This window comes from Salvia hispanica, chromosome 1, assembly GCF_029641045.1.
Source record: "Salvia hispanica isolate PSC_SH4W2 chromosome 1, Shi_PSC_v1, whole genome shotgun sequence".
Taxonomy (NCBI): domain Eukaryota; kingdom Viridiplantae; phylum Streptophyta; class Magnoliopsida; order Lamiales; family Lamiaceae; genus Salvia; species Salvia hispanica.
In genome coordinates, this window is record NC_142692.1 from 35,105,727 (window position 1) to 35,118,414 (window position 12,688).

The 12,688-nt window shown below is 31.1% G+C and overlaps 1 protein-coding gene across 2 annotated transcripts; it reads right to left on the minus strand.

Moving 5' to 3' along the window:
* Nucleotides 1-5,883: 5,883 nt before the first annotated feature.
* LOC125224486 (putative serine/threonine-protein kinase PBL21) lies at nucleotides 5,884-9,088 on the minus strand. 2 transcript variants are annotated; one of them, XM_048127890.2, is made up of 6 exons: nucleotides 8,389-9,088; nucleotides 8,258-8,287; nucleotides 7,931-8,118; nucleotides 7,447-7,636; nucleotides 6,582-6,967; nucleotides 5,884-6,427 (listed from the first exon to the last, which is right to left on the minus strand). In XM_048127890.2, the coding sequence occupies exons 1-6, from the start codon at nucleotides 8,468-8,470 to the stop codon at nucleotides 6,128-6,130; spliced, it is 1,176 nt and encodes a 391-aa protein (XP_047983847.1). In that variant the 5' UTR covers nucleotides 8,471-9,088; the 3' UTR covers nucleotides 5,884-6,127. The 2 variants fall into 2 exon arrangements, with proteins under 2 accessions (XP_047983847.1, XP_047983846.1); XM_048127889.2 differs by having other exon boundaries at nucleotides 8,252-8,287.
* Nucleotides 9,089-12,688: the final 3,600 nt, after the last annotated feature.

The following is a 12,688-nucleotide window of genomic DNA, read 5'->3' on the forward strand; positions in this document are numbered from 1 at the left end:
GATAGGTTGGATTTTCGTACGGTTTTATCACTTGTAATAACCATCCCATGTGGATTGGAACTTTATTTAAACTTAACCTTTTTCTTTAAATATATGTAATCTAATTGATTAAATTGAAATCGTATAATTATTTGCTCCATCTTTAATTTTGATATGTAAGAGTGATTTAAATAAGAATTCGATTACAAAGGATCAACATATAATGATATAATAAAATTAAATTTATGCTTTAGATCTATGATAATTTATGTTATGATAATACACTTTTTTATATTTTATAACAATATAACAATGCGTCTAGGTAATGTATACATTTAATTGATGTGGTATTACTTCATCACTTCCACAAATTAATTGTAGAGGAAACAAAATTGTAACACAACATTCAAAACCAAACATTTCTGCTACGTTTTGCAGTAGACAAAATTCTGGTAAATGAACCATGTATTAAATAGTGCTTGTAATGTGAGAAGAAGAAAATGAATTTGACTTAGGTGGACCCTTGAAATCATTCAATGTTCTTGTCCACCACAATTTGACTAAATACATCTCATGTCAAGAGTGACATAAATATGAATGTTACATGATTACTATTTGACATTTGCTATTGTATTATACTATAAGTTAAAGTTTCTAGTTACATGAGTTGTACAATAGTCTAACCAAACATGGAGTATTTCAGGTGGATAATTTAGTTTTTGCTTTTCAAAAAAATTTAAATTTGGTTTTGAATCTTATGTCATGCATTCACAATAGTACTATGCAATCCAAAGATAAGACTAAAAATGGCTCACAATTCCAATTTTAATTTGAATTCTTATATAGAAATATTACTTTAAAACAGGTCAATTGCTAAAAAGAAATCATAAAATTTAATTAAATTATGGCTCATCCAACAACTTAAAAAATCAGTTTAAATGGAATTTCTTTCAATCATCTCATGATAATTTTTGAGTGAACATCTGATATGGTAGCCAAAAGATCGTACATGAATATCACTGCCAATGAATTAAACAATGTTAAATATTTATAACAAAGTGACATCATTTGGTTGAAAAACAAGAACAATATATCACACTTATACTGCTATTTAGTTTACCATGTGATAAATGAGAATAAACTTCACAATTTTTGTAGCTGGTTTCAAAATTGTGGGACAAACCATAATTTTATGTATAATTTTTTTTTGCAATTTGCTCTTTTAAAATGAAGAATTCATGGCTGATTATATCGAAATCATATAGTAAGAATTTAAATTATTTTCAATATAAATGTTTTTTTTTCTACTGAATAATATAAGAGCTGCAAAGATTTACTTGGGCCAAAAGGGCCAATGTATTTTTCTATAAAATGATTGGAGGGGCCCAATAAAAAAGCAGCCAAATTTCTTTTGGCATAAAGTTGGAAAGAGCAACCAAAACATATGATTATGATGGGCAATTATATTTGTAGAACTATCACATAAATTCAAATATATGCATACAAACACACATACCAATGTGCGTGTGTGTGTGTGTGTGTTTTATGACACTCCAAGTAAAACAATTTGTCTGAACATCTGAACTCAGAAGCACATTCACTCAACTTTTTCCTAGTTTTGTGCTCCTAAATTATAGTATCAAATTATAGTCTGTTTTTCTTTTCATAAAAGCATGGGATTGGACCTATTCACTTGTCATTTTCCTCCTACTATTTGAAGTAACAAAGGAAAAAAAAATTGAGTGAGATTATTAACTTATAATATGAGTTGCCATAATATGAGTATAATACATATTCTGATATTCACCTAAAAGCATAAATTTTCTTACGATAATTATACTTGGAGCCAACTCATCATCTCTAGACTCTAGATAAGTGAGTAGAAAATAGAAATGAATAATAATGTAAAAAAATATTTGGACTGTCTCTCTCAGAGTCAATATTTATTTGGTTGATTATAATTAAAATCAAGCTATACGATTACAAAAATAATCTTGAAAACTCACTAATCAATATATTATACTACTAATTAAGTTTGGTCATCACATAACTTCAATAAAAAAAAGTTCGTGAAAGCAAGGCACTAAAAAATACATTAAGCCATGAAAGTTTGAATTGACTATAAAGCAATGCACCATGAAAATACTTTATTCTCTACTTATATATATATAGAGATACAAATCCACCCTTAGAGACCGAACTACAGACTAAATTAGAGTCACTTATTTTTCTCAATCTTATGGTTATGATTAATTTACAATTAATTTAATATTTTATTAAATAAAAACATTTTTTTTTTAATTTTAGATTTTTTAAATTTTTTTTAAAGTTTTTTTATTACTTCATTCATTCTGTTAATTTATTACTTCATTTATTCATGCTATTACTTCATTCTATTAGTTTATTACTTCATTCAGTCATGCTATTACTTTATTCTATTAGTTTATTACTCCATTCTGTTAGTTTATTACTTCATTCAGTCATGCTATTACTTCATTCCATTAGTTTATTAATTCATAATGTGTTATGACATAATTATCTTTCAGTTGGGTTTAAGGTTATTACTTCATTCCGTTAGTTTATTACTTCATTCAGTCATGTTAGTACTTCATTCCTTTAGTTTATTACTTCATTCAGTCATGTTATTGTTATGAGCTTATTACTTAACAAATAAAATTTAAAAAATAAAAAATAAATAAATTAAAAACGTTTTTATTTAATAAAATATTAAATTAATTTAAAATTAATCATAATCATAATATAAAGAAAAATGAGTGGCCCAAATTCGATCTCTAGTTCGGTCTTTAAGAAGGGTTCGACATTGATCACAACTATATATATATATATATATAATTAAAATTAATTTATTAGCCATGATACTAGCTAGGCTTAGTAGGGATTAACAATAATCCAACCATGATTAATACGAACTCAGATGTCACGCTCATTAGGAGTTTGTTAAATAAAAAGATGGTTAATTTCTAATGTAACTTAAATTAAATATTTATTTTTCTATTCCAAATCAGCTTTTCATAATTAATTAAATAATTAAAGAGACATAGAAAGGAATAATCCTCAGCGGCGCAGAGCGTGCAGACTGCAGAGTGCTTAAGCATTTTTAAAAAAATTTAAATTCAAATTATTAAATTTTGGGCACAATGAGTGATTAGCATGGGCTTGAGATAATTAATTTGAAAATTTAACCCCTTTTGAGTTGTTCGTCAAGAATTAAGAAATTCATAAAGTAGTAATACATAAAATTATAAACTGATCATACTCTTTATTCTCCCTTTTACTAGTAGTACTATTTATAATTAAGCTAGAGGTGCTACTATTAATTTTAAATGTCAAATAAAGGTGTGTTTGGTACAATGAATTTGTAATTGTGTTGTGATTTTCAGTTTTATGTAATTGCACTTGAAATTAAAATATTGTAAATTCTATACAAAATTTTGTTTATAAAATTAGATAATTGGTAGTATAAATTTATAATTTCAAATTTAGAACGTACTTAAAAAGTAAATCAATTACATTAATTCAAAAGGATAATGCAATAGTAGACTATAAATAGGAGTAATATAATAAACACTATATTATTAATTTAAAATGGAGGTACTAATTGATGTTTGTGTATAGTAGACACATGCAAATGACAAATGGATGTGTATGTAATGATTAATTGAGAACATGCTTAGGGATTTGAGTCCCAATTATTGCTCTCTAAACTCAGGCCAGCATAAATTTTAATTTTTTTATTTACCGAAGGTTTAAAGAGAGATGCCATATAACTTTCTTCAAAAAGTGCTATTTTGATTCTCAACTGAATTGATTGTTTATTCCAATGTATCTCAATATTAGGCCTGCTTATTCGGCCGGTTCCGGTTCTAACCGAACCGGTTGACCGGTTAATCGGTTTTAAATTTTCATAAATTCAAGAACCGGAACCAGTCGGTTCCGGTTTGGAACCGGCCGGTTAAGAACCGGTCGATTCCGGTTCCGAACCGGAACCGATGTGTAATTTTAATCCGAATTTATTTATAATTTTAAATAGTTCAATACTAAAAAAATAATAATCCAACATCTAGAATTATAACAAATAATACCTAAAAATTAAAATAAATACACAAAATACAAACCAACAATACAATAATATTCATATATGGATAAGAGTGATGCCAAGTGTAGTAGGTCGGGTCGGACTAGTTTATGTTAGCAATTTTTTACTAATACAAAAATAGGAGTTCTAAACTTTAGCAATTATTTTTAAAAAAATGAGTTTTAAAATTGAATTTCATTTTCCCTTTTTTGGCTAAACATAGTATTCATTGGAATTTCCAATACTAATTGATATTGTTGTGACTATTTGGTTTATACCGGAACACTTAATAAATTATTCACAAATATGTTAAAATCGTATGTTAAATGAATTGTTACATAAATTTGTAATAAATATATCATATGAAATGATATTGTATTTGTATAAGTTCTTTTGAAAACTAAAAACAAACTTATGATGTTCTACTCATTGTAGTTAGTTCATGAAAAATGGATTAGGGAAATAATTGTAGATTTAAAGTATCACAGATTAAACATTTAAATCTAAAAATCACTCAATGTTTCAAACTATTTTACTTTAATTCAAAATTAATTCAATAAATTAGATTTTTTAGTATATTAAATTATAAAAAAATAAAATTGAATTATAATCCGGTTCCCGGTTAGGAACCGGTCGGTTCCGGTTCCGAACCGGAACCGGTATTATTTAAAAAGTTGGAACCGGTACCGGAACCGGAACCGGATTTTTCGGTTCCGATTTCTCAATTAACCGGTCGGTTCCGGTTCCGATTCCGGTTAACCGAGAACCGGAGAACCGTTTAAGCACCCCTACTCAATATTCCCTTTTTCTGCACCTTTTCCCCTTAATTTCTTAATTAGTTTTACATGTTTATTTAATCTTGTATTTTAAACACTAAAAAAAGTTCGCTTGGAGTATAATTTATAATACATGCTCACTTTTAGTTTTTGCTAGAAATCATGAGGAAAAAATAAAAGATTTTCCATATTCGAAGATTTTCGAGGTCCATAAATAGAGTGTTATAATTTTTCTAAAAAGAAAATATACAAGATTGATAGATTTATCAAAACCAATATTTGGCCAAAGTGGGGTTTTTTATTTATCTAATAAAATTGCCAGTGAATTTGGACTTTTAAGTTCGAAAGTTTAATAAATATATTTAGTAGATAATAATTTGGTGGACAAAAGGATTTCTATGACTGCGCATGCCAAAAAAATCCCATAAAAAAGGACTGAGAAAATGAGTCAAACTCATAATAACAATTATGATCAGCCATATCCATATATCAATTATTACTACTACGCGTAACTGCAAAGTAAATTCTAAAAAAATCTGAAATTTTTACATAATTATTGCTCCCTTTCTCGAAAATTATATGCAAAAATAAAAATATAAAACCATCTTGTCACGATCATGAAAAATTTATGGATAGGGAACGAAAAGAATTAAAAAGCTGCATCTCCATCGTATGATATGAATCCTAATATAAATTATTTTATGTGACAATGGAACTTGATTTCGAAATCATGATTTATAGTTTTACATTTTCTTATAAAACTTATAATAATGCTTATCATAATTTCTTACTACGATTAAACGATTCTAGAAGACATATATTAAAGTTTTATGAAAAATTATTTTACTTCAAATTATAGTACAACGATGATTTTTTGAGAAACTTAAACAATCGTTTTTAATATCTCATGATAATGAAATAAATAATTTTCAATCATACTGATAATTGTAACAAAAAAAATCAAATTGGAAAAAGTGGGCTTTATCGACCAAAATTGGGCCTATATTGGGCTATATCCGACACAAAAACACGATCCGAAAACGTAGTTTGCACTCAATAAATCAGCCCAAAAAAGGAATAAGTTTTAGAAACATCAACATGGCCCATTATTTACATCATAATAACTCTATGAAAAGATGATCCAAACCCCTATATATGTAATGGCTGCCAAAGAAAGCAGCATCAAGAGCACCTCGAAGCACGTCTCTCCGTCGTCGGCGCTCGGGGAGAGCTCGCCCGGAGACGAGGGTTGTCAGCCGTGGACGAGGCCGGAGCTTCAGCTCGACCGATTCTCACGACCGTGCCTTCTCAAATCGGCCCTTTTAGCATCTACGTGCGATGGCGATGGTGAGGTCCGGATGTGGGACATGCCTCTCCGAGAGTTGTCTGGCTGCGACGCGAGGAACTCGAGCGCCAACACAATGTCGCTGATCAACGGGCGGAAGTTGGCTTGTTCTTGCAGGCACATTGCAGCGACTGCAACAGCGTGGTGGAGGCACCGGACCGAGAACTGCCCTTCGAGTAGAGGATCCACCATCTGTATGTATCTCTTCGGTTGCTTCAAATACGGCAGAGACTGCAACGAAAAATGAGACTGTTTAGGGATAAAAATACAATCTTGACCTCGTTTGATCGCCTGATCCTTCGATTATTAAGTATCGTCCGACCTAATCTCGCGCGACAGACATAAAAATGCAATCTTTCAACAGATTAGGGAATGAAGAACTCACCCACTTAACAAGATTCTGCTCTCCCGGGGGTTTGGTGTGGTCGATGGCCATGCGTCCGGTGATGAGCTCCAACAGAACCACACCGAAGCTGTAGATATCGGATTTTAGGGTGAGCTTGCCGCTCTCGGCGTATTCCGGAGCACAGTATCCGTAGGTCCCCATCACTCGCGTTGAGACATGAGTATTTTCGCCAACCGGCCCTAGCTTGGCAAGCCCGAAATCTGACAACTTGGCATTGAAATCATTGTCCAACAGTATGTTCGAAGACTTCAAGTCGCGATAGATGACAGGTGGATTCACTTTGCAGTGAAGATACTCGATGCCACGAGCAGCATCAACAGCGATCTTCATCCTCGTGCTCCAACTCAGTGGCATCTGAGTAGGCTCTACATTCGAAAACAAGAAATTAGAACTCATACCATTCATCGATGCTTAGAATCGAAACAAAAGCTCATGTGTGACCGTCTTCTTAGATCAAGACTCCTTTTTTACTCAAGTTCGCTTACTCTTCTACACGAAAACGCCTAAATTCTTATACCAGCACAGATAGCAAAACACAATCATCTCAATGTAGCTAAATCTACACCTCACTAGTACCTCAATATGCTCATTTATCAACTTACGATCTAAGAAACCAGATATAGACCACTTGACAACGAAAAAAACGCATCAAGTGAAAGAGAAGAAACAGAAGTGGACTCAGGAGTGCCTTGTGATGTTAATTGAAAGATATTTCCATCTTCTTTTATGCTCAACAATTAGTCTGCTTTCAACAATTAAGACTAACTGATACCTAGAACACAATACAAAAGCAAGTAAACGAATTCGATTAAGAGATCCAACAAGGAAAAAAAAGTAGTAGTACCAAACAGATGATTCTCCAAGCTGCCCATCTGCATGAACTCGTAAACGAGGAGCCTCTGGTCGCCATCAGTGCAATACCCGATCAGGTTCACGAGGTTCGGATGGTGCAAAAGGCTCAGCATTAGAACCTCCACAATGAATTCTTGATTCCCTTGCAGCCCTTCAAGATTAAGCTGCTTCACAGCAACAACCTGCTCGTTGGAAGCCAGCGTGTGATCAAGAAGCGACATATATCAAGCATAAATTGCACCAATCATCTAAGCTAAAACAGCAAATTCCATTATTTTTCATTCAAGATAATGTACATATATGCAAATTTTCAATATCTCAACAAGTAGAATAGACAGCCAACGTATAATTAAGAAACACCGTATCTCAAAGCATAAATTGCATCAATCATCTAACTAAAACACCAAATTCCATACTTCTTCATCCAAAATATCTCAAGAAAAACAAGAAACAAAAGAAATAAGTAACAATTTTACCAAGCCAGATTCAAGGCGACCTTTGTAAACGCTCCCAAAACCTCCCCCGCCTATCAGATTAGACTCCCTAAAGTTCTGAGTGGCCAGAGCAAGGTCTTTGAATGTGAAGCTATGAGCAGCATTGCCCTTCGAAGGGTTGTTTCCGTCCTTGCCCTTCGCCCTCCCAGAACCACCCTTCTTCATACTCACTACACGACTCAAACAACACAAAAACAGTAAGACTATACATCAACCAATCAATATCCAAAACCTCACAAAACAAACACCCCAAGATAAAAAAGTTCAGGCCAAATTTCATAATCCACATGATCATAATCTTACCATTACCATTCACATTAGCCTTTCTCCTCCCACCAACTGCACATATTCAAGAAACCAAATAAGCACATCACAATCAAAACACATTTAACATACAAACAACAATGAGTCCACAAATTAAAATCGAATAACATACGAACCCACTGAATTCGTGTCTATATCTCCTGCATTATAATCCTTCACATTCTTTTTGGAAGGACGTATGCAAGAAAAGCAACCCATTCTTCTTCTTCTTCTTCTCCAAAGCTTAAAACCCCAAAATTCCTGCTTTTTACCTCTATCAAATCCTTTTTGCCCTAAAAATATTTCCTTAAGCAGAATCCTAATTAAACTCACCTAATATATACCAAATCAATCCCTCAAACGCTCAAAGAGGAAAGAAATTTGAAAAACCAGGAAAAACAATTACTATGAGAGAGAGAGAGAGAGAGAGAGAGCATGTCACATTCCCTCGTATGATCCAAACATCACACGTTCAAATTTCCCCAAACAGATCTATGCCAAACTTCAAAAACAATTCAGAATTCCAGAGACAAACACGCACATTTATCAAGCAGTGTGTGAAAAAGATTGCATTTTTACAAAGAAAGAGGAGAGCCCACTTTAAATTAAGCACATTTAAATAAAACTTATCAAATTCAACAGCAAAGTTAGCTTCTTTTTTTCTCCCGCCCAACGTTACACAGCCCCTTTTTTTCTAGCGCCGCCTTTAACGGTTAATTCCCTCTTCTTCCTCGTCTCGCTCTATATAAAAATCAAATCTTTTTCTCTCCCTTGAATTTGTTTTAAGTTTGTGTGAAGAATTTGTGGGCCTTTTGGGGAAAGCAGCGCAATTAAAGCTCTGAGATTAGTGTTTTCAAATCACTCTCGCACACAGCTAGCTATTGCATTTAAACATTTGGGTATGGTGGGAGCTGAAATGACCAAATTGCCCCTGGTTGTTCGTCGATTTATGGCACGGCGTGGTCAGGCTCGATCTATATACATAAATAGTCTAGCGATGTAGATCGGTGTAATATAGCTTCAATTGAGAGTTCATATTTAAAGATTGTGTGTAATTTGATTCTTGTTTGTTCGATCTTATTGAGTGTTTTTTTTTATTGTTGTCAGTTTAAATTACCGGAATGCATTGATTCTCGGTTGGTCGAAATAGTCTATTCAATAGAGTAGTGCAATTTTAATTGAGGTTCGTAGTTTAAAGATGTGTGTAATTCGATTTTCATTCATTCAATCTTATCAAATATTGTGTTATTAATGTCTGTTAATACAAATTCCTAATGTATGTGTAATTTAATTCTTGTTCGTTCAATTTCATATTGGTCTCTAATAAAACTTTGATAGAGATGTGTGTGATATGGAATATGGTTATAATCCTGATTTATTCAATGATTATGATGGATTATTTTGATAATCTCTTAATATGGCACAAAGAGTAGATATTATTTGGATTATTCACAATTAATTGGGGATTGATGCATATGAATATTTTCTTTTGGGAGGTCCATCCATCATTAGATTAGATTTAGGGGAAATTTTTTATTTTCAAATTATTGGATAGATTTGATTTGAGGTTCTTTTCATAATATTTTATTGTTGGGGGGTGGGGCCGAAACTGTTGACAATGAAAATGTGAAAGATTAACTAATAATGGGAATTAATGATATATTAATATTGGAGGGATTAATGGCTATGAATGATATAGGAAAATTAATAATGGGGCTGTAAAATTATGAAATGGATTTCCGTTTTAGTAGGTAAAATAAATGTCATAATCATATTCATTTTGATTTTTATGTTCAATTGTTCATTCACCCACACATTAATAACCCCAAATAATAATCGAGTTATCACATAAACTGTTCAATTATAGGCAATGAAAAATCATTTAGGGGTATTACATATGATCAATCTGTCAATTTCTATATCATAATTCTGATATTTTCTTCAATTGTCTAATACTATCATATTTTTAAACAATTACGTATGATGTGGCAGCCGGAAAATATTGTACGTAGACAAAATATTCAACTTTTAAACAACGTTATTAATATAACCTAATTAACCACGTCGTCGATTTGTATACATGTTGTCATGTACTAAAATTAGTCATGTTTTAAACATTATGGGATTAATCAAAAATTGATCAAACTTAATGATTTTTTTTCGATAATTTACCTTCAAAATTAACAAAAATAGCCTGAGTATTCAATCTCATTTGAATTCCCAATGACAGTAGTGAGATTAATTAAACTAGCTAAAATATGGTCCAAATAAAAGGATGATTGTGTAGTGAGTCTAGTGACATTATATTTGTACATCACTAAATCATGATAACAAGCAAACAAATGGGTAAAGACTGGAAGCCTATTATAGGATTGAGAAATGGAATACTTATATTATTAAATTTCTAAAGATAGTGATGGATCCCAATAATTGGTTTTGACATTAACTGTGTGATGAGAAAATGCCAGACAGAAAGTGTGATGAAATTCAGTGATCATTGGTTTGAGTTTTATTGACAAATACAAGAAAATTTTACATCTCTATTGGTTCACTATATTATTGAAAAATGTATAAAGGGCCAATATATATTGGTAGGCTTCACAAATTCTCAAATTATGGGGCCCAATTACATGTCTAATTTGCTAATTTTAACACATCAATATAATCATCTCATCCTTCTAGAAATGCATTTAAAGTAGTAGTAATTTTCTGACAGTTAATAATGAATTAGGCACCTGGTCTACTTCCTATATAATTAGGGACGTTCGATATTCATGCACCTCAATAAAATTTGAATCAAAAATTAATTTAAATTTATTAATCACCAAAAAACTTTGAATGGAGTACATGATTAACATTTTATTAAACCGATGTTTATGAAATTAATCAGAATTTAAATTGATGTACTAAATAATTGATTAATACTGTATTAGTAATTTATTGACATATTTAGTGAAAAAGGTAAAGAAACTCTTCAAATGCTATATATTATTATCAATAAAAATTTTGAATTCGGTACACGTCACTTCATTTTGATATGGAGTATTAATAGACTATCACATGATTTAAACATATAGAGAAATGTCGCATTCTCGTTGATAAAAACATGACTTGATTAATTAATTATCTGGATATATACATATCACGTTGCATGATGAATAAGTTTTTGTGTCACGTGTTTATCATATCGAATAAATTGATTGATAGCAAAAGAAAAAGTAGGAAATAGTGTTAGTAATTTGTGTCATCGTCAAGTTATACACGAGTGTTAAAAATGCAAACTCTAATTATTGTATAAGCTCCAAACTATAATATAAACCATTAGAAAATGTCAATAGATGATAAAATATCAGCAACATAAAATGTCAACACAACATCAACCATTGACGCTGTGTTGACTTATTACTGATATTTTATCTTCTGTTGACAATTTTTAAACAGTCTAAATCATAGTTTGAAATTTGTATAATATATTTATAGTTTGTATTTAGTTACGTTCCTATGAGTCGAAGATACAGATATGGATTCATGATTGATATCGCGTTATTGGTTTTCAACTTGATTGAATCTTGCAAATGATTTAATTTGGATCTACTACCAAATACTACTATTCTAATGCTATTATATATTATATTTTTATTTTACAAACTAATGGAAATTTAATAGTATCAAACCTTGTTTAATACATGTGACTATGTCACTTCAATTCCACAAAGAACATATTCTCCATAACAAAAAATTGGGCCACCATCTAATCAATATGTGACATGTTTAGTTTCTCCAACAGCCCATTGGACATTGCATGTGAACAAATGAGAGTCAAATTTTATTTGAATGCTATAATTATAATATCTAAATTAGCTCTATATAAGACAACTTCATTGTGATTTCATTAGACCTATATGACTACTTTTAGATATTTTTGTTCTAAGTGATGTGGGAAAAAAAAATCAAAATATGCAACAATAAAATCATATACTCACCTAAATATTGAGTCATGTTTTAATTTAAATACCCAATGTCCATTTAAAGCCTGTGGCCCAAATTTTGAGCAAATGCTATTGTTGAACAAAATCAATTATTTAATTTTATTGGATAGAATAAATATAGGCCCGGATGAATTTGGAAATTAAAAACCAAAAAGGACTCACTATAATTGAATTTGTACGTATGTATCAGAACCACATTTACCATATAGAGAATAGGAATTATTTACAGCATTTATATTGTGAATTTATCACTTTGTTGAATGATTTCATGGTTTATGGCTCGAAGGCGGAAATTATTTCATTTTGACAATTTTCACGTCAAAATTCATAATGTCTCATAGCAAATTTATAATATTCCATCGAATTTTTTTTTCATATCTTTTCCTCAAAACACAAAAAATTATTGGGAAATACTGTACTGTCACAGTGTCACATCCATATCAAATTT

Excerpts from the sequence above, each read along its gene's own strand:
- LOC125224486 (XM_048127889.2), bottom strand. The coding sequence starts at position 8,470 with ATGGGTTGCTTTTCTTGCATACGTCCTTCCAAAAAGAATGTGAAGGAT. Across the intron at positions 7,637-7,930 it reads GTCGCCTTGAATCTGGCTTG|GTTGTTGCTGTGAAGCAGCT; the intron begins GTAAAATTGTTA and ends TCCAACGAGCAG. Across the intron at positions 6,968-7,446 it reads CTTGGAGAATCATCTGTTTG|AGCCTACTCAGATGCCACTG; the intron begins GTACTACTACTT and ends TTTCGAATGTAG.